Genomic DNA, 27,296 nt, shown 5'->3' with positions numbered 1-27,296 from the left:
CTTGGTTTTGTATTTTTTATTTTAGTTTTCCGAGCCTAAGTTAGGTCAGTAAATGCAACGCAGCTCGAGAGAAAAGGCTAGTATCGTGAGATTCGATGTTAATGTTCTGTTGTTGTTATGGCTCTCACTGCTCACTGCCCGGACATAGCTAAGCACTGTCTGTGCCAGAGCTACAGGCCAGAAGCCACACGGTTCTTACATGAGAACAACTCGGTTGCCGTTGTAACTCATCTGTTGCTGGAAGAAGTAAATTTCATGCAAGAGGCCTTTCTTTTTTTTGTCGTGTATCTTCACCTACACAAACGCCTCCGTAACCCTGGCAACCAAAAGCACGACAATATAATTGTGACAATATAATTGGGTCAGTTTATGTTGATTTTGACACTAATGAATACTTTTCAATAAATAGATTTCCTAGTTGCAATCTTATCAAGATAATGATTATTTTGACAACCCTACAAAGACACTTCTAAGACCAGAACCACTGCCAGCCCAAAAGAACGCCACTGAATGGCTTGAAAAATACAAAATTACTTTTTTTTTTCAAGTGGTCTCATCACAGTTTAAAAAGGTTACAGATAAATATCTAAAAGAGGAATGGATCACCACGTCTCTAATGATTACGCTCAGTAGTTCCTTTTTAGTGTACATTAGAAATATGTAAACAAACATCTGGCTGTGTGTGTTGTTTTGGTTTTAAGCAGTGCAATTTGAAGAATAAACCCTTACTCTTTGTATCATTTAGGGTTTTGCTGTTGGATAAAGGAGAGATGGCAGAGTTTGACTCTCCGTCCAATCTCATCGCTCTCAAGGGAGCATTTTACAAGATGGCCAAAGATGCTGGACTGGTCTAAAGACGGAAGTCTCTCCACCTTCTTCAGCAGCATCCCAGCTCCCCTGGCTTTCTCTGGAAGAATCGTTTTTCTTTCAGAGCGGCAGGCAAATTAAATAGTTGTTTAGGTGTGAAGTGATTTTAATGGTAGAAGGTTTTGTTTAACATGCTTCACCATAATGGTTCATCATCAGTTATTTGGTTTAATTTTTGCCTGTTTCTCTCTGTTCATTCTTACTAGTTTCTGACCAATTCTTTTTTTTTCCTGCCATTTATATGGAGGACCATGTTACCGACAGACCTGTCATAATGACACTAGCACTGCTGAGTTGAGGCTACAAAGACCATATGTGCCAAATGCCGGCTTTATATAATTTAAAATCTAGTTTTTAAGCAGCTCTAGATGATATTTAAGAAGAATACATGGATCTCTGTTTTGTGTTAAAACCTTACACATTGTCAATCATTCAGGTTTACTGCGACACATTTGCAGCTTTCACTGAGCCCCATAAGTTCATCAATTTTCTTGGGCATTCTGGAACAATCATTCTTTCTGTCATTTTTTTCATCTTTCTTTGAAAAGCTCAGACTAGAGATGAGCATTAATAAATGGATCTGTGTTGCACTTAAGTTTCTGAAGGAAAGTCTTGAAACTTAACTTGTACTTCAGGTCTGGGACTTGAGTCTCTTGAGCTGTTGCCCTGGCAGAATGTGCATATGGACGGGTGAGTTTGATATAATAGCTTATGGTCTATTAATAGACCATAAGCTATTAATGTTTCATAGCAATCTATTCATATTAGCTGTCAGTTACTTGGAATGATCAAACTAATTTATTTTGAAGTGAACTCTGTTAAATGGTTTTGGCTTTTAACAGGTGTCTACTCATTTCTGCTATTTTTGTCCGTAATTGTTCTAATGGGATAAATAACCCCAACTTAACATTTTTCAAAATATCCTCACAGGAGTCCAAAACAGCTTTATGCATGTTAAATTGTTTTTCTTAAAGATGTCTGTGTGTTAGATTAGGTCTTAGTTCAATCATGTTCTGTTTTGTCTGATATCCTGTGATATTGACACAGTTGAAAGAAAATGACTCCGGCATCAGCAACGTGTTACTTAACTTGGACTTTACAGAAAAACGTTTTGGACATCCCTGGCTCAGACTTGAAAGGAGAACTCTGTTCTACATTTTTTACAGTCTGATCATAATCGACACAATCTACCTTCTCTAGTCAGATGGAGTACGCCATCACACAACTGTGTGTTTTACTGTGTGATCACATCAGATTTGTCTCACAGCCAGGAGAAGTAAGCTTGGTTAGCAGCTGCCTTATTCTCAAAAAGGGAAAACTTGGCTTCAATGTGAAGAAGCCAACTAACTCGGGTGCAGATTCTCAGTCTCCTGGGAAATGTTCAAGTACAAGAGAACTGGACTTCTCTTGTTTCTTGAAGACAAATATGAGAGGTGAAATATCTAGTTATGCAATTAGGTATCTCAATTAATTAACAGCTCAGAGATGAGAATCACAAAGTAATTCAGGATGATATCAGAATGCGGAGATATTACGATACTCACTAATTTCCATATGTTATCCCTTCTACACAATTCAAGTTCTTGAGGATATACGCACACCCCTTCAAGATTTTCCCTCTGCAACCATGAAATTTAATGTGTTTGAGTGGAATTTTATGTGACAGACCAACACAAAGATGTGCACATTTTGTAGTAAAAGTAAGGGGCTGATTATTTTCAAACATTTTAAAAATAAGAATGTGAAATGTAGAGTGTATTTGTGGTCTACTTTCCTGTGTCAGCACTTTGTAGAACCAAATTTTCTTTGACCATGTCTCGACTACTTTTGAACAGTTACAGGCTGTCACAGGGCTAGCCTGTTACTAAGCCACTCTAAAACATACATTTGTTGTACCTCTTCCTGTATGTTCATTATCCTGCTGGAATGTGAACCTGCACTCCAATCTCAAGTCTTCTGCTGCCTATAACAGGATCCATGTCATCAAGGATATCCAGCTTCATTGTTGCTGCCGAAAGAAAGCATCGCCTCAGTATGATGGTGCCGAAAGGGCTGTTCACGGTGATTTGCTGTGTAAGGTTTCAATTGCATGTAGGTTTTCCATGTGTTTCCATGTAGGATAAAAGTATCAAATACGGATGTCCATAACCGAGGACATTAATACAATTTTATTGAATTGTTTACAGATTTTAAGATATGTTTCATTAATAATACAAAGGTAACACAGGAACAAGTAAAGAACTGGTTTTCAGATATTTTCCATCACTATAATAGATAAGATTTTTGTATTTTATGTTACAAAATACAGAGCTTTTGAAACAGAAAAATAGTTTTCTAATTTCTACCATTTTTTTTCTCATGGAACTTTCAGTTTTAACATGAAGTTAAATGAACATAAAGTTATCTAAAAGCATGTCAAAAAGTTTCTAGAATACCATATAGGTGAAAAACAAAATTATTTTTTTCTGTTTAAAATTCCTATTTTATTCATCTGGACAAAAACTTAACATTTTTCTGCAATAGTGTGATTTAGATATATTGGGGTCTTCTGTCTTCTGAAGACCCCAATGTGTCTTCCATTACAAGTGAGCTTTGTTATCTCAGTGAACTTTGTTAAAATTACAAAAAGTCCTTATTGGTCAGACTATTGGTCAGATTATTGCTCTCGCTCACGGTCATCAGACCACTGAGAGCGCACTTTGGTTATTTATGTTGAAATGTTTTCTGTTGCGGCTGCACAGTGGCGCAGTTGGTAGTACTGTTGCCTTGCAGCAAGAAGGTCCTGGGTTCGATTCCCGGCCGGGGTCTTTCTGCATGGAGTTTGCATGTTCTCCCTGTGCATGCGTGGGTTCTCTCCGGGTACTCCGGCTTCCTCCCACAGTCCAAAAACATGACTGTTAGGTTGATTGGTCCCTCTAAATTCTCCCTAGGGGTGAGTGTATGTGTGAATGGTTGTTTGTCCTGTATGTCTTTGTGTTGCCCTGCGACAGGCTGGCGACCTGTCCAGGGTGTACCCCGCCTCCCGCCTGGAACGTAGCTGGAGATAGGCACCAGCAACCCTCCCGACCCCATTAGGGACAAGGGTGAACAGACAATGGATGGATGGATGGCTGGATGTTTTCTGTTGCTTTCCTTTTCTTTGTTTGGCAAAGTAAGTTTTGTGCTTTGACGGTTTTGTAGATTTGGTGTGAAAAACATTTTGCTGTGTTTTGCATAGTAAATATTTGTGGATTGAGTTAATGAATTATTGGTCCTATGGAATTATGATTACAAAGCTTTGTATATGGAGAATTTTATTTAGGTCAGCAGTTAATAAAAGCATGTTTCCAAGCAATACTTGACAGTGATTTGTTTAACGTTCATTTCATACCATTAGAAAAACGAATTCATTGTCATGTACACTAAGGTGTATGTTGTGGGAAAAAAATATTTTACCAGTTTGGGACTTGAACCCAATTGGGGGGGACTCTAACCCACACCTTTTTTTTAATTATTATTATTATTTTTTTTCCCCCTGGGACTTTAACCCGATTTCTTCCTTTTAATAACGCCAGTCTTTATTCCGCAGGGTGAAAGGTTTATCGGATCCTTTACTATTTTAGATTTTATAATTTAGAATTTGTAAAGTTAATTTGTTAGCCTGAGTGAGTATCCCACCTGATAACAGTGGTTTTGAGTTCGTTGATCCCAGCGCTGGAGCCGTGGAGCCGACCAACAGCCCTCTTCTCTCTCAAATCCTAAATGAAGTTTGAGGCTGGAGTCTAGTCCAGGTCGGCTCCTTAACGCTGTCCGTCGACGTCCTTGGATGTCCAGTCGAGGGATCCGGGTCACGACACCAAATTGTTGTGAAAAAAAACTATTTTACCAAGCACTGTCAGGTGAAATCACTCAATCAGGTTTATTCATATATTGTGCACAATACAGAGAGCTTGTAGGATAATCAATAATGAAGAAGGTCTGGGTGAAAAAGCTCTGCCAGGCAGAGACAACACATGAGTTTTATACCAAGGTTAAGGAATTCAAAAACAAGGGGCAAGACAGTCTGGTTCTGATGAGGCTGTTGACAACAACTTAAAACCTTGTACATGTAACCCAAATAGTTCTTTTGGTGAGAGTTCACAGGCATTTAATGTAACATGATCAGCAGATGTTAACTTGTAGTAATTTTCTACCACATTGTACCTACAGCAGAGTGTCATGCAGATGGAAGAAAGCACATTCACATAAAAAAATAGAAATTAGAGACATTACAGTAAAAGAAAATTTACAATGTAAGAAAAATACTCTTGTAACGGATAGTACATTAAAGTAAATTAAGAATTTTCTAAATTAAGTATGACGCAGATTGTTTATGGATGTTTGTCTGTTTTGATTAGCATTTTTGTTTTTTGTTTGTTTTGTTTTGTTTGATGGTATTTGCACTTTGTAATGTTTTGGGGGGGGGGGTTGTTGTACCTCTTGGGCTGCCGTAACTAATGAGGGCAGGCCCTTTAAAAGCTGGTAGAATCGTCGTGTCAATCAATGACTTGAACTGTCAAGCTGAATAGCATGAAGAAATCAACACTTGGTGTTCCCCAGTGAAAGCAGCGAGGTACGTTTTGTTTTGTTGTTTGTATTATAAGTAGTGATGGTGAGATGAAGCCTCATGAGGCATTGAACCACTTGAGCCAACTGGTTCGAGAAAGGGTTCATTTCTTGAAGCTTCATGTGCACACGAAACCACCTACTGGCCAGGTGTATAATCACAGCCAGCTGTATCTTAACACGTGTGATGCATTGAATTTTTGTCTATTATGGCTCTTGGGAATGACGTCACAAAAGATGTAGGACGAAATCATTTATCTACATAAATTATGTATACACATATGTGTATAATAAAATATTGTTTGAATGTATCCTCTGTGTGTAATTATTCCCAAAATAGTAGTGTCATGTGATATGGCATGTTGTGTAATAATGTTTTTCTGTGACTCTAGAAAAATGGCCTGGGCTTAATCAGGCAGAGGACAGTGAAAGTGCTTGTGGAACCAGGGAGGGGGTAGTGAATAGGCTAATGCTTGTGTAACCTGGATGATTTCATGCATTTTTATTAAGAAACAACAATTTCTCCACAGTTTTTGGTTTCAAACGATTTCTCTTTTTTGACACTACATGGATGAGGTGTTATTATTGTACCCCAACTCCTTGGAGCACAATAAACACCTCACCTTTACAGAACATAAGAAACAGTGAAAAATACAGCAAACCTAATGCATCTGCAAATGTTCAGTTCATCTTACCTTGTTAGGGCTTATCAAATCAAAATGTTCCCACATAGGGGAAATCCTCCTCTTTCTCGCCGGCTCCATCCTACTCCTCTCTATCTATCTATCTATCTATCTATCTATCTATCTATCTATCTCTCTATCTCTCTCTCTCTCTCTCTCTCTCCCAAACTAACTGTCTCAAACTAAATAGCCATTATCCAAACTCTGCTATCCAAACTATCAAAACTCTATCCACTCTCTCAACTGACCACAACTCGCCTACAACAACCCACATTTTGAATGGAGCCTGTGGGGTTTCTAAAGCTGTCAAACCCCGCGCCAACATCTGAGCCACTTCCCGAAGCAGTCACGTGGTACAGCCGGGCAGCGAGGCTTCGGACGTCATCGTTTTCGGCTCCTCCCCTAAATGAACCAAGCCTCGATACGCGCTTTACGGAAACGCCCCCTCCATTACTCGACACACGCCTCGGCACATCACCTAACATCACTAATTATAAGTTTATGTTTGTATTTTAATATTTGTATATGTTTTAGTTTTCACGGTGACTGTGGTGATTCTGAATCACCCGAAGAAAAATAAAAACGCTAAATTCACCCGTCGAGACTGGCTGGTTAATTCAACTGCTGGGGAGCTGCTACAGTGAAAACTCGAGGCTTCCGTGTGTCGCCTTTCATTTGACGGTGAGACGCTTGAATCGGACATCGGCCGAGGTTTGGCGCTGCGTCGGAGTCAACGCCACCATGAGGAGCTGTCTTCGTGGAGGATCCAAGTTAGCATCAGAAACTGAATCTGACATGACCACTGGCGCGGTGAGAAATTGACTGATCAAACAACGCGGAAATAACTTGGAAACGACGTCACCTGAATATGTATGAAATTAAATGAGTTCAAGGACTATGTTTGGTCAAATTATATGCCAAATTACTTATAAGGTATGCAATTTAAACAAAAAAGGGAAAATATTAGAATGGTGTTTTTGTAACTAAATGTTAAGTTTTGTGGGTTTAATGTCACTGTAAGGTTTTAGAGTTAAGATGTCACTGCCACGTGAAAAAGGACTTTCTGCTGAAGATGTGTGCACTGAAGAAAAGCCTAAAGGACAATAGTTGGTTACAGGTCCTCGCACAAGAAAGTTAACTGAAAAGGGAGAGCAGTACAGAGAAGCAGAGTCTACAAAACAGATAAAAGCATTTCTTAAATCTTATGCATCCTGGAAACAAATTGCTAGAGAAGCCAGGAAGAAATTAAAGGGTTTTTGCTCTCAGGAAAATCTGGATGAAATAAATCAGCAGATAAAAAACAGTCTTGATAAAGTGAAACAGAATTATGAGTTTCTTCAATGTAATTCTTTAAATACTCCAGATATTGTGCAGAAACTAGATGCCTGTACTATACCAACAAATGAGATTTATGATCTTGTGTGTAAACGTTTAGAAGGGGGTATTGTTGAAGAAAAATTTAATCAAGAAATTGAAAAGGAAATGGTGCAAGAAGTCTTAAATACAGACGAATATCAGTCTGTTTTTGGAGAAATTTCTACTGAATGTTCTTGTACATGTGGTTCATCAATTACCAGATCCAAAGTTTCTCAAGGGTGTGTAATGGCAGAAGCTGATCTTGCGGCTAAAAGGGTACAAGTTAAATCCATGTTGGAGATTGAAGCTCAACATGCGAGAGTCAGTAAGCTTGAATGTGACTGGAAGCGTCATGAGTCCCAGATTATGGCAGAAAGAAGCTGAAGTGCTACAGCAGCTTGATGAGAAGAGCAAGTTAAAGGTAATGCAAACAGATATGGAAGTTAAAATGGCTGCAGCTCGGCTTGATGTTTATAGCAGACTTGAAGATGGGGTAGAAGGGGAAAATCTTGATTTTAAGCCTGAGGTTAAATCAGTGCAAATTTTAAAACACCCTAGAAAGTCAGCTGCAAGGGCTGCATCAATTCTACCACCTCAAGCTTGCTCTGAGATTTCTGCAGTAAACGTGGCTGAAGCCTTAACGAGCTCATTGAGTTTAAGTTGCCTTCCTGTTCCTGAACCTGCCATATTCTCAGGTGACCCTTTGAAATTTGTGGACTTTAAGATATCATTTACAACTTTAATTGATTCAAAATCCATCTCTGTTGGGGAAAAAATGTTGTATTTGAAAAGTTATCTCTCTGGAGAAGCCCGAAAGGCTGTGGAAGGTTTCTTTTACAGAAGCTCTGAGGACGCATATGAGGGTGCTTGGTCAGTTCTACAGGACAGATATGGAAACCCATTTGTAATTCAGAAAGCATTTAGGGATAAACTTATGTTATGGCCAAAGATTGCACCAAATGATCCATTATCTCTCAGATTTTGCTGACTTTTTGAAAAGTTGTGAAGAGGCTATGCCTCAAGTAATAGGACTGTCCATCTTAAATGATTGTGAAGAAAATCATAAGATGTTGAAGAAATTACCAGACTGGGTTGTACGTAAATGGAGTAGAGTTGTTGTTGAAGTGCTTGATGCGTGTGGAGAATATCCATCTTTTGAATCTTTTTCTAGATTTATACAAAAGGAAGCACGTATAGCATGTAATCCTATTGCGTCTCCATTTTTGTTAAAGTCTAAAACTTCTTCAAATGATCTTTCCAGGAAAGCCAAAGCTTTTAATACCAGTACGGAGTTCAAGAAACTGGTCATGTTCTGAAATCTAAACTGCCTTGCTTGGTTTGTACAGACATATCACACAGTGTTGCTAAATGTCCCAAATTTGCAGTAAAATCAATGGAAGACAAAAGATCATTTATATATCAGAACCATCTTTGTTTTGGATGTTTAAGGAAAGGCCATTTATTGAAAGATTGTAAACGCGGCATGTTTGTGGAGAGTGTAGACGACGTCCTCCTACTTGTTTACACAAGGACAGAGTGAGATGTCGGGATGTTGGTCAGCAGTGTTCAATCTCTCCGGAAGAAACACCTCAGGTTTCTCACAGTGTTTTATCTTATGCACTCACCCGAAACATTTCTGCCACATCAAGTATTATTCCAGTTTTTCTGTCCTCTGTGAAGGATCCTGGGAAAGAAATACTTACTTATGCACTCCTTGATACTCAGAGTGACTCCTCCTTTGTTTTAGAAGATCTTGTGAAAAACTTGACTGTTGAAACCAAACCAGTACAGCTAAAACTTAGTACCATGGTTTCTGTTGATACACCTGTTTCTAGTCAAAATGTGTATGACTTACAAGTTCGGAGTTTTTTCTCTGATAATTATATACGGTTGCGGCAAGCATACACTCGTGACTTCATTCCTGTTGATACATCTTGCATACCAAGTAGAAGTACAGCATTACAGTGGCCTCACCTTAAACATCTGGCTGGCAAAATGCCTGCTTTACAAGACTGTGAAGTAGGTTTACTCATTGGTTTTGACTGTCCTTCTGCTTTGGCTCCCTTGGAAGTTGTTGTTGGTGGGGAAAATGAACCTTTTTCTCAGAGGACTGCTCTTGGTTGGAGTATTATCGGGGCAGCCAATCCACATGTAGATCGGCAAGGTAACCAAAGATTTGTACATAGAGTGATGGTGAAAGAAATGCCCGCTCCATTGGCTTCTGATGTTTTAAGAGTTTTGGAGTTGGATTTCAATGAAAAGGGTCCAGAAGGAAAATGTGTTTCCCAAGATGACATTCGGTTTATACAACTTCTGAGTGAAAATATTACACAGAAAGATGATGGCCATTTGGAGATGCCCCTTCCATTTAAAACACCCTGCCTTCCTGTGTTGTCAAATAATAAGAGGCTGGCTATTGTTCGTTTACAACATCTAAAGAGAAGGTTAAAAAGAAATTATCAGTTCAACAATCATTATAAAACATTTATGGAGTCAATCATTAGCTGTGGTGATGCTGAACTAGCTCCTGAGACAAACATCAATGATGGTTGTGTGTGGTACTTGCCTCATCATGGGGTGTATCATTCAAAGAAACCAGATAAGTTACGAGTAGTGTTTGACTGCTCAGCTAAATTTTGTGGTACCTCTTTGTATGACACTTTGTTGACTGGTCCAGATTTGATTAACTCTTTAATTGGAATCCTTCTGCGTTTCAGAAAAGAAGCTGTTGCTATTATTTGTGACATAGAAAGGATGTTCCACCAGTTTTATGTTTCATCAAAGCATCGTTGTTACCTCAGGTTTCTATGGTGGGAGCAAGGAGATTTGGAGAGCGAGCCTAAAGAATTTCAGATGAAAGTCCACCTTTTTGGTGCTGCCTCCTCTCCAGGCTGTGCTAATTTTGGTCTAAAATAGTTGGCACATCAGCAGAGACCAAAGTTTCCATCTGCAGCAGCATTTGTGGAGAATAATTTTTATGTTGATAAGTGTCCCTACAACTAATGATGCCACCACACTAATAACTGAAGCGCAGAAACTGTGCAAAGAAGGTGGTTTGAGACTCCACAAATTTAATTCCAATAGGTCTGAAGTTCTAGATTGTGTGAATCCATCTGAGAGAGCCACAAGTGTGGTTTCTGCTGATCTCAAGCCTGATTTAACACTTACTGAACATACCCTAGGTATGCGATGGCATGTCAAAAGTGACTGTTTGGGCTTTCACATTGATCTGAGGGACAAATCGGATACACGCCGTGGTATTTTGTCAGTAATAGCATCTCTATATGATCCGCTGGGATTTATTTCACCATTCATTATGAATGGGAAATATATTTTTACAAGATCTGTGCCACAGAAGTATTGGATGGGATGACCCTCTGCCTGAAGACTTACTTGTACGGTGGGAGAAGTGGAAGTTTAGCCTTCAGGATGTGAAAGGGTTAATGATACAAAGATGTTATCATCCCCAAGGATTTGGAAAAATTGTTAAAACAGAACTACATCACTTCTCAAATGCTAGCAGCCTAGCATATGGTGCATGCTCTTACCTCAGATTTGAGAATGACAAAGGTGAAACTCATTGTGTTTTAATCATGGCTAAAGCCAGAGTTGCTCCTTTGAAAATTACAACCATTCCTCGTCTCGAGCTTACAGCTGCAGTGGTTGCTACTAGGTTGAGCGTTCTGTTAAAATCAGAACTTGATATGAAGATAGACACAGAGTTTTTCTGGACAGATTCACAAGTAGTGTTATATATTAATAATGAAGTGCGACGGTTTCATGTATTTGTGGCAAATTGGGTCCAGATAATTAGAGCAAATCCAAATCAATGGAATCATGTTGACACCACTGAAAATCCAGCAGATCATGCATCAAGAGGGTTATGTGCCTCAGAGATTTTAACTACAAATTGGCTAACAGGTCCTGAGTTTTTGTGGGTGGAAGAGAGAATACCTCCAGAATATTTCCATTAGACAAAAATGGCATGTAATTTGGCGCAATCTAAAAGTAAATGATGTTGTAATTGTTAAAGAAGATTTTCTCCCAAGAAATAGGTGGCAGTTGGGTCGTGTTGTGGAAACAATGGTTGATAGTGACAGCTTAGTTCGAAAAGTGAAGTTGAGAACAGGAGAACAAAGATCAGGAAGGGATTTTATCTCTAAGAGTTCAGTGATAGAAAGACCAGTGCAAAAATTGGTGGTGTTATTAGAAAGTGACTTGTACACAGACAAGCATGTTTTAAACAATCTGCATGGTTTAAGGGAAATTTTGAAATGACGCATGATTTTTTGGTAATAGTTCATGCATTATTGGTGGGAGTGTAACGGATGGTACATTAAATTAAATTAAGAATTTTCTAAATTAAGTATGACGATAATTGTTTATGGATGTTTGTCTGTTTTGATTAGCATTTTTGTTGTTTTTCTTTGTTTTGTTTGGTATTTGCACTTTGTAATGTTTTGGGGGTTTTTTTTGTTGTACCTCTTGGGCTGCCGTAACTAATGAGGGCAGGCCCTTTAAAAGCTGGTAGAATCGTCGTGTCAATCAATGACTTGAACTGTCAAGCTGAATAGCATGAAGAAATCAACACTTAGTGTTCCCCAGTGAAAGCAGCGAGGTACGTTTTGTTGTTTGTATTATAAGTTTATGTTTGTATTTTAATATTTGTATATGTTTTAGTTTTCATGGTGACTGTGGTGATTCTGAATCACCCGACGAAAATAAAAACGCTAAATTCACCCGTCGAGACTGGCTGGTTAATTCAACTGCTGGGGAGCTGCTACATCTCTAAAAATAATAAATATGCTGCTGTGTATGCTGCTTTTAAGAAATCTACAAGAAAGTCATTGTATTTGTTAAAGATTAGCAAGAAGAGGTGCGTGAAAACATCAAGGGTGCAAGAGCACTTATTGAGTTTGTTTGGAGCAGTGATGGTTATAAAGTCTAACAGCTATTAGGAGAAAGAATGTGTGGTAACGCTCATATGTACACCTAAGATGCAGCAGTCTGTCACTGAAGGAGCTCTCCAGTTCTGCAATAGCTTCAAATGGAGAAGGAAGAGGGTAGATATTGTCCAAAAGTGATGTTATGTTAGCCAGAGTTATTCCATCTCACACCACCTGCACTGGGTCAATAGGGTATCCTAGGATAAAGATGGCCTTCCTGATGAGCTTTCGCTCAGCTGTATATAAGCTGTTGCTGTGATATACTACACGCCATAGAACAGATATCTTCAACATGGGGTTTGTCTCTCCTAGGCTAAAGAGAAATAGAACTGGACTGTTGCTCAGTAGCTCAAGTAGCATTTGTATTTTTACTTGGAAATCAAGGTTCCAGAAGAAGAGTGAAAAGGACCAGCATGCATGTTGCTTGAAATCCAGTGTGAGGTTTCACTAACCCAATCTGAAAAATCCAGTGTAGTTTCCAGATGTTTAAGTCAGAGTGATAGCTGCAGTAATATGCAGTTATTTGCTTTTCTGGTGATTTGTATTAGTAATTTTGGTCTTAAATGTTCACACTACTTTGTGTACTTGCTGCTGATGTAAGTTATCCAAAGGATGAACTTAACAGTGATGTTTTCTGAAGATTAGCTCCAGGCCACTGTTGGCAAACAGCTGTGCTGCTCATCCAACCTCTGCAAGCATACTATGCTATGTCTCTTGGCATAGTCAGCATGATGTGGCTGCTTTTATAGCAAATGCAGTTTTTTTCCTGCAATTAATAATTTATTATCTTTCATACATCATGAAAGCACATGCTTTTCTGATCGAACACTGACTACACTTGGAGAAGAAATAAATGTGCTTTTCCAAAAGAGTGGTTGTTGTGAACTTGAGCATCACTATTCTTCAATGTAAATTACAGAAGGATGGAAGAATAAGAGAATAGATTGTATTCAAACAATGTTTTTATTATTCATTTTCTGTGGGTTAAGCCCCTAGACTATTTCTTAGTACAGTGATAGATTCATACAGTTTAACAAAAAGGCCACTTTACTGTCTAATAGTAGAAAGGAAATGTTCTCTTTGAATTTGGGGCTTAAATTTTATTGGGAAGCCAACAGGAGTGACGACCACACACGCAAAAACTCAGTTTCCCATGATTCTTTGTCGTTCGGCTTCAGGAGAAGGCAGATGGCGGCGACTAATAGAGCAGGGCTCCTCCGCTTTTGATACATTAGCAATTAAAACTTTGATCATTTGGTTGATTTAATGGTTCAGGTGGATGAACGACGGAGGATTCGCCGTCAGACTAAAGACTATTCGAGTCAAGGTAGCATGTTAGCACGCAGCCATTCTCACTACATGGGCTTGTCAGGGTAAAGCTGTTACCCAGCTAGCTCAATGTTTTCATATTCTGAATTGTTTTACTGGAGCTAATCAGTTAACCACGAAGTCATTTTTTTCAGTAGGAATAGATTTGTATTTTCTAGATGTATGCGACATTTAACTATGAAAATGAATAGGCCGGCAACCAGCGGCGTCATCAGTGATGCTAACAGCGGTGTCTGTATTGCTAAATGCTAGATGTTCCCTAGCCCCAATAGTAAAAGTAATGATCCCGTCACGGAGCTTGATAAACACCGTAATTAATGCAAATTAGAAGGAATGTGACACAACATTCTTAAATGTTTTGCCAATAAAAATGACAACTGATTGGTGTATTTGTATAACGCCCCCTCCCCTCCTGAGCTAATACTTTAAGGCAGTGTTTCTCAATTCTGGTCCTCATGGACCAATTCTCTGCATATTTTTGGTGTTTCCCTTCTGCCACACACCTAACTTGAATAACGGGGCGATTAACGGCATCAGTAGCACTTGATGGCATACAGAGGAGGTCGTGCAATCACTCGAATCTGGTGTTCTGGGACAGAGACGCATCTAAATATGTAGGACAGTGGTCCCTGGGAAAATTATCTTTCACTGAAAGTCCACCTGCACTTCTTTTGGGCTTCCTGTACCAGTTTTGAACGTCTGTAAACGGAATATCTTCTGATGCCTCTTTGTAAAACCCACTCAGGTTCACTCAGCTTGGTTGGAGAACATCTGAAAAAATCAGTTTAAGTCTTATTTTGGATTCTCAGTTTGTTTTAGGACTGGATAATTCCTCTCTATACTGTGATCTAAACCAGTGTTTCCCAACCCTGGTCCTCAAGGCACCTGTCCTTGCATGTTTTAGGTGTTTTTTGTTTGTTTGTCTTTTCTTTATTTCTTTTGTTCTTTCTTTCTCTTTTTCTTTTGGCAGTTGGCAAACAGCTTAAGGTGCATTACTGGCACCTTCCAGAATGGAGTATGGTTGAAATCTTTTATTATAAGAAGAAATATATTCTTCCCAAAATACCTGCTCTTCTTCAAAAAACTAAAAAGGCTGCTAGAAACTACATACCTAGATGATCTTTGAAATTATTCAATTACATGTAATTTACTTTTATTCTTATTTAATTTTTCAATTAATACTTTTCTTTCTTAAACATATGTATCACATTCCAAAGAAATATATTGTACTGTTTCTATTTGTCCACAATAATTAAAACCTGATTATTTTAAGAGTACTGTTTAATCCTGTATGACCAAATGTCATCCTCAATATAATATCTTCTTTTTTAAATTCTATTACATTTACTAAATTCTCTTTTGACACTATAATAAAATCTAAAATTTTCTTCTCTATCCCATTATTCTTGCCATTTTTTCTTAATGTACAATTTTTATTTATTTTGACATTCAAATCAACAATAATCTTTTTTGCATCACTTTTAGCAAAACTGTCTGGCTACTCATTTCCTACTATTACAATATAGGCAGGAAGACTAGCTTGACCTCTGATCTGCAATTTTTTATCCTGAATGTTACTTGTATCCAATATAATATCTTGTCATGATTCTGAATTTACCTTCAGAATACTTATTAATACGCTACTTGAGTGTAGTTGTGTTCTTCGGCTCAACAGATTTCAACTTATTGCTGATTAACAGATGTTTGCTAAACTATAGTCATCTGAATCCGGCATATTAAGCAACCTAAAACATGCAGGGCAGTGTGCTTTGAGGACCAGGGTTAGGAAACACTAGTCTAAACCATTCCAATGTAGGAATGGTGGTATTTTTGGAGGGTTGTGCTGCTGGAAAGTAAACCAGGATTGCTCACTTGAGGACAAGGAAGTTAGTCATCTATGTTGACTAACCTCCTTGTCCTCAGTGAAGAAAAAATCCCCACAGCATGATCCTGCCACCAGCACCATGTATTAGAGTGAGGATGTAGTGTTTTAGGGTGATATGCAGTGAGAATTTTCTGGCACATACACAGTTAACCCAAAAAATTATTTATAACTTTTGTAAATTTAGATTTAAAATTACCTTTTTGAAAATATGAAGTTTGCTTCTAATGAGTCTGGCGTCACTCAAAAGATAAAATAATGGACTATTCATTGTTTTAAAAAATGCTTTTATACAAAATTCAACTTGTCGTCCTCTTATCAATTGGAAAACCACAGCGCTCAAATCCTTCTTATGATTGCTGATCAGATTTTTGCATATTTCCACTGGTACTTAAGTCTTCGAGGAAGGCCTCCTTGCCATCACTCTAATCTATACCCCAAATGTATGCCAGGACTCTGGCTGGGCCACTTCAAGACTTCAATATTACTTCCAGTTTGAAGAAAGTATTTTTGTTAAATTAAAAGTTGACTTTAAAGCAGCTGTGTGTAACTTTAATTTTAAAAAATATGTTATTTGCATATTTATTGAACCTGTTGTGACAGTATAATCTATGAAAAAATTGAGCTCCTCTGACTTCTTCCTGTGGTCCTGTTGTCATCTGAACAAATGCACTGCTTTGTTAGAAACAATCAGAGTCAGCAGAAGGGTCTTAGCACTGTCAACCAACTTCTGCTCAACCTCTCCCTTTCTCTCTGATATGCTACAGCTGGTTCACTACAACTGAGGCTGCCATGAATGCTCAGTCTAGTTAGCATGGCCACCGATGACGGCGGATAAACAATTTTCCTGGAACGGTAAGTTGCTTCTCCTCTATTAACACATTTATCAGTGAGAACATGAGGTTGATCAACAGCACTAAGACACTCTTCCTGGCTCTGGAAGTGTTTGCCTGGGAGAGGTGCATTTCTTCAGATGGTAATAGTAGCTCTTTGGAGAGCAATAACTTTCAGCGACCCTATTTTAAGTGTTATGAATGCTTTTCATGCTAATATAAAGTGGAAGCCTTGCTTAAAGAACACCATCCTCAGGGTCAAGAATAGTGGTGGAAACAATGCTTCGGGTGTGTGTTTTTTTAACCGACAGGATTAGCTGCTTTAGAGAAAACGGCATCATAAAGAAGGATTATAATCAAGACTGCCTGCAATAACATCAAGAAATCTACAGAGACTTGGTCTTGAACAGTATTAGTGGCTTCAGTGTCACAGTGACTCAAAACACAACTAAAGCATTAAAGAAATGGTCAACCAATAACAACATAACATTTTGAAGTGACCCAGACAGAACCCTGACTTAAATCTGATATAGGATTTATGCAAAGATTTGGCTTAAGATGAGTGGAGACAAGTTTATCAACAGTTTTGCAGAAATAAACTATATGAAGTAACTTCAGTTTGTTGCATTGGATTCTATTTAGAGTTGCTTTTGAACCATAATAAATGAAACACTGACCAACATTTTTGTTGTTTAATGACAGCCTTGGCAGAATGTAATGTTTCAATTGTTGACTGTGTGTTCTATGACTTTGTATTTGTGTGCTTTTATTATGTAAAGCACTTTGAACTACCTTTTTGCTGAATTGTGCTTTACAAATAATCTTGATTGATTTATTTATGGGTATCAGCGTAAGGGAGCAGAATACAATTGCACATCACAATTGTCAGCTTTTTTAAGACTATCTTTCTGTTCCACTTCTCAATTATGCGAAGTGTGAAAAAGTTTAAATACTTCTGCAAAGCACAAAGATTATTATGTTATTTAAGTATCACATCTGCTCTCTGCTAGGTTTTTGCCTGGACCTTTTATGCTGTGTGGCCTTGGCTGACCTTTATACTACCGGGTTTCCCAACCCATGGACTCGACTTCAGCATCAGACTTCAAAAGGAGGTCATCACCCTCCTCTTCTCCAGTTGAGGTTGGAGAAACCGCCAGGAGCCCTCCTCCCTACTCAGCCTTCTCGTCTCCGTCACCTCCTTCTTCTGAGCCGTCTTCACCGTTGTCTTCACCATTATCTTCATCGCCCTCTCTTTGTGTCAATACCTCAGTGTATAAAAATAATGTAACACATTTGAGTGAGGTGGCCAGGGTTTCTTCTACTTCCACACAACCTCTTGCCACATCTATGTCCAATAACGCCTCAGTACAGCGCTTTCCTCACATGGCAATGCAGGCGAGCAATAGCTGTGAAGAAGATGATGGGAAAAGAGGGATATACAATCCTTACAGTCCAACTGATGTAGAGAAAGAGAGAAATCTGATAGGGGAGGAGAGGCATGGGGAGAAATATGACCCTTTTGATCCAACTGGCTCTCCACAGTCAAATGTGGATGATGGGCTTGACAGAGATGAGGTCTTAGAGAAAATTGCTGAAATAAATGATAAGAAAGATGAAGAACCTCCAGATTCCACAGAGATTTTGATGAATCCACTGAGCCCCAGTCTGACCAGCCAACAGCATCTGAGGAGGAGAGTGAAAAGTAGCAGCTTCAAAGCCCGGGGGCAAAGAGAAGGCATTGACTCAGAGCATTCTGAGATAGAGGAGGGAGAGATAGTTGGAGTTGCTGACAGAGATGGAGCTAAAAAGAGGCCCTCAGAGGAACCCCTTCCTCTGAATTCTCCCAATATTTCATTCTTTGGTTCGAAACCAGAGCGCATTTTGCGCGTGCTGGATGGAGATGGGTTTGTGTCTGTGTGTACTGAGGGAAACTGGGAAGATGACAGGGAGCTTGAACATGAGCCTGCTATCGCAGTGGAGGATTTGAGAAGGAAGTTGGTCAGCAGGAGGAAGGAAAGATATCTGTCCTTTCCTGCCTCTTCCCCTCTGTCTTCTCAGCCACCACTGCCTCCTTCCCTTCCTCAAGCTTCCATGTCTGCCTCTCCTGCCACGCCCCCGGTAGAGCAAACAAGCAAGAATCGCAAGTGCTCCAAAAGTTCTAATGATCGCGACAGGCAAAAAAGCAAAGAAAGAAAGCCAGCGGAAAAGGTGGTCAAAAGGAAAAAGAGGAAGAAGGGAAAAGAGGAGGGTTGCGAGAAGAGCAAAGAGAAAGAACGAGGACAAAAGGATTTAAAGGAGGTTAAAACAAGGGGGAGCAGTAGAAGCAGCAGTCAGAAAGGAAAGAAGAGGCGACATGGCAGCCCTGCAGTCTCCCATCACTCTTCAAGAAAAGAGATGCATTCTCGACGCTCTTTTTCAAGTCTGTCTGAAGAAAGACACAGGGAACGGGAAAAAGAGAAAGACAGGGGCAGAAAAATTCATCGAGACAGAGAAAGGGATAGAGGCAGAGATAAGGACAGAGACAGGCATCAAAATCACAGCAACAGTCACCGGAAAGATGAGAGAGTACGAGATTCTAATTCTAGAAAGAGGGAAAGGGAAAAGAAGGGCAAACTGCACTCAAGCAGCAGAGAGCGGGGCCTTCCAAAGAAGCATAAGAGCAGTAGGGAGGAGAGGGAAAGTAATAGAGACAGGCAGCATGAAAGGGAACATCGACGGGATGGTCGCCCTGTTGTCCCGCCATCAATTCAAGACCTCAATGGTTCTGACCTCTTTGCTATTAAACGAACCATTACAGTGACAACCACCACTACCACCACCACAGTCCCAGGCTCGCCAAGACTTGCAGCAGCGTCTCCTTGCCGTCCCACGGAGGAGAGGAAAAGAAGAAAATGGCAATCAAATGAAGACACAGAGGAACGGGAAGGTGTTTGTGGCCGCTCACGGTCATGCTCCCCACCAAGGTATCATGGCTATGAGTCAGATCACTACTCTGACAAATTGGAAATTGATATGTTGTCTTTAGATGGAGAAGCTTTGGACTCAGATTACCCATCTTTGGAGGATACACCTCCTGCTGCTCTGCCTTTAGAACCACCCATCCCAAGCCCTAAAGCAAAACCTCCTAAAGCCAGACAAAGTCATTCAAAAAAGAAGTCTCACACAATAAAGAAATTAGATTCCCCTTCCTCTTCTAATAAAACAGGGAAATGCCTGTCCTCACTGACAGTGACTTCAGGTCCTACCTCCATCACTCCTGGTCTCACATCAGCAAAGAGAGCCAGAAAAGTAGGGAAGGATAAAGTACGGGACAAAAGCAGCAGAAAAGATTTAATAAGTTCTGGGAAATCCAAGAAAGAGAGCAGCAGCAGTCGGAAAGGCAAACTTCAGTCCAAAGTGTCGGTCTTGGTGCGAGAGGGAGTGAGCAGTACCACTGGAGCTTCTGTTGGTTCTGGAAAATTAAGCATGGATCTCTTGGGCCCAGGGGGTACAGGAGCAGGAGCAGGGGGTTCAGTGGTTGGAGGCTCTATTGCCGTAGTCTTTTGTAGAGACAATGAAAGCAGGTCTCCATTCCTGAAGCCTTGCTCAGAGCCCCTGTCATTAGGTGGCCGAGGTAAAGATCTAGCTGGTATGGGAAAACGAAGCAGCCTGTCGGGGCCGCCATCATCCTTAGCCAGCCCTGCTGGACTGAAATCCAAAAAAACAAAACCAAGCTCCATCACATCTACTTCTTCTTCTGCATCCTCCCCCTCATCATCTCTGGCAACCAAGCGTCGCCGCCGCTTAGCTAAGAAAAACAGTAAAAAAGCTGGAACAGCTGGTATGGTTGCTGGTGAAAGGAACCAAAAAAAATCCACATTAGAAGGCTGGACTGTATCCTCCTTTGATGCTCCATCAGCTGTTGGAGAGGGGAGTAAATTAGTTGGTCAACATACAGGTCAAACTGGCCCTCCGCCTTGCTCCTCATCCTCCTCTTCTACATCCTCCTCCACCAGTGTTCTCCCACCCTCCTCCTCTCCACCACACACACCGCCTCCATCGAATGCTCCCTTGCGGGACACCAGAGAGTCTTCTCCTGACTCTCAAACTGTGGACAGTAGTTGTAAGACACCAGAGCCCGCTTTTCTAGTTGAGGACTGCCCAAATCAGAATAGCCCTTCTCCCCCAGCTTCCAGTCCATCGAGCCTGTCTACTTCCCAGGGAGCTGGTCTTGGAAGTACCCTGTCAACACAGACTGTAAAGCCTCCCCCTCCAGAAGATGTGTCAAAATCTTTGACCTCGCCTCCTTGCTCATCTTCATCAGCAGGCCTCACCTCCCTTTCGCTGTCGCTCTCTTCCACTGACCCCTCCTCTTCGTCCTCAGTATCCTCCTCTTCTGCCAGTAAGCTGCCACCACCACCTCCTCCACCTCCACCAGCAGCAACTACTCTGCCCTGGAGTCTTCAGACAGGAGTGGACTGTACAACTGGAGGTGTTTTAGCATGTAAGTTTGTACTCCTACCTGAGCAGAACCTTGCCATGCTCTTCTGGATTATTCAGAAACATGAATCTTGAACATTTGAATGCCATTGTAAATGGTATGTTCTTATATGTAGATTATCTACTCCAAAGTACTTTACACTTCTACACTACATTACCCATTCACACACTGAGCTACGTTCTAGCACAACTGCCCTGGGGAAGATTGACTTAGACTTAGACTTAGACTGACTTTATTGTCAATCTCATGATCGCCCAATGATCATAAGATTGCCCCACAATCTGCACCCTACGACCACCACCAACAGCAAGCAAGGCGAGTAAAGTGTCTTGCCGAAGGACACGACGACTCAGACGGAGAGGGCGTATGTTCGAACCAGGATAATACCAGTTACAACTCCTACCTCCTTAGCCACCATAGCCCAATGATCATAATTCATAGAAGTGTTGTTAGAGTTCACAATTATAAACACTTAGCTTCTAAACATTATATTTCTGTTATGTTTGTATGTGAATATTTGGGAATACATGCTCACCTGTGTAAATTATTATTCTGTCAGTGACGGCTCTACTCTTCAAAATGGAGGAGGCCAATATTGCCAGCAGGGCGAAAGCACAGGAGTTCATTCAAGCAACCAGTCAGGTGAGTGAGAAAGGCTGTTGCTGTTCAGTCGTTTTTTATAAACTTTATAAAGCAATATACAATATAAAAATGTGATTATTCAACAAAATCAGAAAAACATTACATTTAAGATGTTGGCAAAAAATTAGCCTAGGAAAAGTTTTAAAAATGAACCATCTACAGCTACTCTTACTTTCAATTCAAGTAACCTCTAGTTGTTCATTGATTTGGTTTTGCACATGCAGATTCTGTCCCATTCCAACCAGAACCAATCCCAGCATCACGTTCCTCCTTCCTCAACTTCCTCATCCGCCCAAATCCCTCCACCTCCCACCGTGCCTCCACCAGCAAGTCTGAGCCCAGCCCAATTCATCCTCCACAGCTCTCTCCCTTTGGTGGGATGCACCAAAACGCCCCCATCTCACCTGCACCCCTCCCTAGGAGGTGGATGTGCACAGACCCCACCGCCGATGCTACCTGTGGGGCTGTCAGGAGTGACAGGGAGCTCTGGTGAAGCCAGATGGGAAAATGAGAACAAAGATTCAGATAAGGTACGACTAAGAAGTTTTATACAGTGGCCTGTAGTTATACTGACAGTATTAATAAAAAGAATAAAAACAGAAAAGTATAACATGATACAATTGTTTTCATTTCGAACAGGAATGCCATGATTATTCCTACAGCTGAGAGAAGCTAATATGTTGATTGTTAATGTTATGGTTACAGCATTTATTTATGTATTAATTTCACCATTGATCATTCCCATGATGAGTAGACGCAAACTTCTGATCACTAAAGCTTAAGCACAATGCAGAGGAAATAGGGTTGATAATCTTTAGGATTTGGATTTGATTGCAATTCAAAAGGCTATGATGTAATTATAAATAAATTTGATGATGTAACTCCTTTACTGCTCTTGTTTGTACCATACAACATTCTAGCAAAGAATGCACCATCATGGTGAAACATTCTGCAGGAGCAGCTTTTTATAAAATCCATGTTAAAAGTATTTACATTCATTATATTTTAATTTGGATACATTTGGTTTCGCTGTATATCATGTGGATTGCCATTTCAGTACAGAATCCTGGATGTAAGATGTAGAGTGGAATTGTGATGAAAACATATCTCTAGACCAGGGGTGGGCAATCCTGGTCCTCGAGGGCCGGTGTCCTGCAACTCTTAGATGTCTCCCTGGTCCAACACAGTTTAATCCAATATTTGAATCACCTCCTAAGTGCAGTCAAGTTCTCCAGAGTCCTGCTAATGACCTCATTATTTGACTCAGGTGTGTTGAAGAAGAGATACATCTAAAAGTTGCAGGAGACTGGCCCTCGAGGCCTGGAGTTACCCACCCCTGCTCTAGACCATATTTTGACAAGACCAAACTATTCCTACAGATTCCACAAATTATTCCATTAGATAAACTAAGAGAGATAATCACTTGTTTAAGCCAAAGATGAATGTATCATCCTGAACCATTACAAACAAACCTAAGTCCAGATGTGAGCATAAAGCCGTGCGGAAGTCTTTCTCCATGGCGTCTCCGAAATCCTCCCACGCTTGAGTTTTTGCCTCAGCAACCATCCGAGCCGTTTGGACTGCCAGTAGCCATCAGCTGCTTCCGAAGTCCCGCAGGCCAAAAAAGCCCATAGGAGACTCTGCCAGATGTTCCCAGCAGACCCTCATAACATATTTGGGCCTGCCGGGTCTAACCGGCATCCTCCCCACCACTGGAGCCAACTCACCACCAGATAGTGGTCAGTGGACAGCTCCGCACCTCTCTTCTCCCAAGTGTCCTAGGCATGTGGTTGCTGATCCAACGAAATGACGTTGGATCTGCAACGAAATGACAAAATTCATCATCGATCTCCGGCCTCAGGTGTCCTGGTGCCAAGTGCACATAGGATGGACACCCTGCACAGATACCACCTTGGGTTTCTGTCCAGGGTGTCCATCATTATTTAGACATCATTATTTTAGAGAATCTGAATTAAAATGCAATTTAAAAGTTTCTAAATTCTTTACACATTTTAACATATCTTCCTAATCACTTACGGTACATAATCTCAGGAGACAATATGTGGAATAGAAGTCTTGTGTAAAATTAGGGTATTTGCATGAGCAAGGAAGTTCAAGGTCAATTTTTTGTACATTTCTTTACGCTACAGTTCTCTACCATTTCACAATGGTAATATTCACTGAATAGATCTCCCGATTCAATCATAAAGGACTTAATTTTGGTAATGGACTGGACAGATTGATTTTTAATACCAAACAAAACCTACAGAAAATGTTCAGTAGATTTCTGAACAACATTACATGACTTTAATGTTTTTATAAGCATAATTCTTATTTAAATAAACTACTAGGCCTGTCACGATAGCAAATTTTGCTGAGCGATTAATTGTCTCAAAAATTATTGCGATAAACGATAATATTGTTTGGAGACCTTTTTACACTGATCTAATGGAAATGACATAATAATGCATGCGATTTCTTGCCAAAGATAGATACACTTTATTTTCAAAAGAACACTAAACACTGGAACTGATAAACAAAAAAACAAAACAACCAAAAACGAAAATAAAATGGTCTCCATTAACAAAAAACGCACTTGGAAAAAAAAACAACTAAACAACATAAAGTAAAAGTGGAAATAAATACTGCATTCAACCAAAAGAGTGCAGATTTTGAAGTCTGTATATGATGTTGCCCTTCAGTAATAATTAGATTTAAATAGAGAATATGGGCACATCGACTACCTGATGCAATAGTTCACACTACATGATTTTTTGCTCCTATTTTTCCCCTTACAACAATCTTAGAACGTTGGTCTTTCTAAGATTGTGTGGTGTGTTACGGTAGATCGTCCTCCTATCTAAATCAGGGTTTTTCCCCCGACTGGGCGCTTTAACGCAGCCTGTTGAATGTGACAGGTAGCCAATCAGAAAGCGCGGATTCTCCTCTGAGCTTTCTGAGGGGAAATTACGTCGGGGAATCCCAAACAGCTGAAACTGCGCAACCCGAAGTCCAGTGGACATTGGAGATGATATGTGGAAACAACATTAATGTTTATTCAACATGCAAAGAATATAGAAATGACAAAGGGAGGAGTTGGAGCGAAATTGCTACTGCAGTTGGTAAACCCGGTAACTTTTCAGCTGTTCTTCGTTAACGTGACGTAAATAGGTTATAATGATTTTCATTCAGTCAGGACTGACACTAGCCACATGCATTGCAGGTCAATTGTGGTAAAACATTGATTAATGCCTGGTTTTAAAATTAGTTAACTGGACTTGTAACCATTATTCTGTGCCCATTGTTGGACACCACATGGCAGGAACGAACCGATCGAACCGTTATACCTAGGATTTCTGTCGGCTAATGTGTGGTCTGTCAGGTTTTGAAAATGGGCCGACAATCGGCCGGCAGATCGTGTAGTGTGCGCTGGGCTTTACACTGAGGAAATGAGGAAGGGGGGAGTCAGTGGAGAGCACTAGAGTTGAGCCTTTCTTTTTCATTCAGTGTCATTAACAGAAAGAGAAAAAGGCAGGAAGAGACGATAATTAAAATGACGTCTATAGTTTTAATTTATCATACGATTAATCGATTTATCGTTTATCGCGACAGGCCTATAAACTACATATATGGAAACAGATTCAAATGTATACATACACCACATACATTCAAATAATACCAAAACGTTTTGTACCCATCTTTGGGACTTTGTGAATTGTTTCCCATCAAATTAATGAAAGGTTTTTTGTAAAATATTGGTAGAGTGTATGTACGTCTTGGAGTATTTCTATTTTTGACAGTGTTGATTAGTAAAATCTACAATGCTTGTATTCCATAAATTTTGCAGCTATATTAAAATGACTACTACTTTGTTCTCTAAGTATCTGAAGAAGCTGCACACCCAAGAGCGGGCAGTGGAGGAGGTGAAGCTTGCCATCAAACCTTACTACCAGCGCAAAGACATCAATAAGGAAGAGTATAAAGACATCCTCAGAAAGGCTGTGCATAAGGTCAGTGTAAGCATCCAAATCACTGCATGGAAAAAGTGAAACCTCTTAAATCTTTGCAAGATTAAAGTAAAGTTTTGTGGTATTAATTCATTTAAAACCAGGGTTAACTATCTGCTTTTCTCTCAGATTTGCCATAGCCGTACTGGAGAAATCAACCCAGTAAAAGTCAGCAACCTAGTAAAACTGTACGTTCAGCGCTACAAATATTTCCGGAAACACGGACGCAAAATGGATGAAGAAGAGCGAGAAGACAGGGAGCAGGGAACACTGCATTCCTCTGCCTGAGAGAAGTCTGTTTCTAACAACCATCCAGCTCAGTGTCTGAGCACTACTGTGACTGGTTTCATTTATTTTATTATTGTTTTGGAAACTTTGTCTACACATTTATGCCACCTGTTCTCTTATTTCTATGTTCTATGTAAAGATGACTCATCCTGATCATGAATGAAGTGTTCCTGGAAGTGAATTCTGCTGACTGTGATTAGCTGCAGTCCAGCACTTCTATGAAAGTTACATTTTGTTGCCTCTATCTGTTGGAGGAGATGTTCTGGCTTTTTAATAGAGAAGGGAGATGTTCCACCACTCTGTTCCACTCACCAATAATCAGTTGGAAAATGCTCAAAGACACACCTCACACAGACACTATCACATCTCTCTGAGCTGGACACTTCAGATCCATTGTATTGTCTGACTTCTTTTTATTCTATATATTGTGTGCATGTGGTTCAGAAGTTGAGGAAAATCACTAAATGTCTTTATAAAATAACTTGGATTCCCAAATATAAACATTGCTTGAAAATTGCTGTGCAGTACTGTTTTATTTTTCATTTTCAGCTCGTCACACAAAAGTCTCTTTAAATTCACTAAGATTATACCGCGCTGTTTTCTCTATTGGCTTTTGTCCAGCTTTTCGACTTTGTAGAGCACTTATTGAAATATCAAAAAAAAAAATCTACAGTGCCTTGGAAAAGTATGTATTTCCTCTGAATTTTATCCACACTACAACCTCCACTTTCAGCATATTCTATTGGGATTTTATGTAGCGGACCAACACAAAGTGGAGTTAACCCATGGAGTGTTAAACAAAATAGCTTTGCAACTTTTTTTGGTCATTTAATTATGATATTTTTATGCATTTCGCACCCTTTACTACAGTGTTTCTTTTTCAGGCTGAGGACTACTTGCCTCATTTAACAGACACTCACAAACCACCTAATTTGATATTGCCCTCACAATAGCATGCCATCTTAATATAAATAACCTGAAACTATTAGCCTCTTAACTCATTGTTTTTGTTCCTCCTAATGTGAAAGGTGGCTCTGTTAAGTTGTCAGTGGGGAACATGCAGAAGGCAGCTTTACACAGAGCATTTAGATGGCGGTATGGACTTTATTCCATTTTCAAAACGAGTCTGGAAATATGTAAAAGACGGATAAATACCTGCAGCTGACCTAAGAACAGCTGAATACAGAGATCGACGGTATTAAAACACCCTGTTTGTATGAAGGTTTTGTCATCATTACATCATTGGTGTGAACGCATTAGTAGCGGGTTAAACAGTTGTCCAACTCATCCCAACGCCATTAGAAAGAAAACATTGTCACAGTTCTATAAAAGGTGACATACAGAAATCTCATTTAATTTTTAGGCAGAATTGTCTAAGAAAGTCCATGGCCCTTTGGCC

General features: G+C 39.9%; 3 protein-coding genes across 6 annotated transcripts in view; all 3 read left to right on the top strand.

Moving 5' to 3' along the window:
* Positions 1–2,992, top strand: part of abcc1 (ATP binding cassette subfamily C member 1 (ABCC1 blood group)) — a 124,179-nt gene extending 121,187 nt beyond the window's left edge. For both annotated transcript variants that reach the window (XM_028023569.1, XM_028023565.1), the window contains exon 31: positions 746–2,992. In XM_028023569.1, coding sequence (XP_027879370.1) covers positions 746–854 — 109 coding nt within the window. In that variant the 3' untranslated portion in view covers positions 855–2,992. The remainder of the gene's footprint in view (positions 1–745) is intronic.
* A 992-nt stretch (positions 2,993–3,984) lies between these two features.
* LOC114148348 (uncharacterized) lies at positions 3,985–12,235 on the top strand. The gene is made up of 2 exons (XM_028023570.1): positions 3,985–5,458; positions 6,669–12,235. Exon 2 carries the CDS (start codon positions 9,297–9,299, stop codon positions 10,404–10,406), a length of 1,110 nt encoding a protein of 369 aa, XP_027879371.1. The 5' UTR covers positions 3,985–5,458; positions 6,669–9,296; the 3' UTR covers positions 10,407–12,235.
* A 1,351-nt stretch (positions 12,236–13,586) lies between these two features.
* scaf1 (SR-related CTD-associated factor 1) lies at positions 13,587–26,414 on the top strand. 3 transcript variants are annotated; one of them, XM_028022971.1, is made up of 7 exons: positions 13,589–13,763; positions 16,415–16,502; positions 17,491–20,963; positions 21,520–21,602; positions 21,827–22,132; positions 25,484–25,612; positions 25,739–26,414. In XM_028022971.1, the coding sequence occupies exons 3-7, from the start codon at positions 17,558–17,560 to the stop codon at positions 25,895–25,897; spliced, it is 4,083 nt and encodes a 1,360-aa protein (XP_027878772.1). In that variant the 5' UTR covers positions 13,589–13,763; positions 16,415–16,502; positions 17,491–17,557; the 3' UTR covers positions 25,898–26,414. The 3 variants fall into 3 exon arrangements, with proteins under 3 accessions (XP_027878774.1, XP_027878772.1, XP_027878773.1); XM_028022973.1 differs by lacking the exon at positions 25,739–26,414 and having other exon boundaries at positions 13,587–13,763; positions 25,450–25,577; XM_028022972.1 differs by lacking the exon at positions 16,415–16,502.
* Positions 26,415–27,296: the final 882 nt, after the last annotated feature.

This window comes from Xiphophorus couchianus, chromosome 7 (assembly GCF_001444195.1).
Source record: "Xiphophorus couchianus chromosome 7, X_couchianus-1.0, whole genome shotgun sequence".
NCBI lineage: Eukaryota > Metazoa > Chordata > Actinopteri > Cyprinodontiformes > Poeciliidae > Xiphophorus > Xiphophorus couchianus.
The sequence above is the reverse complement of the archived record's forward strand: the minus strand, read 5'-3'. Positions and strand labels throughout refer to the sequence as shown.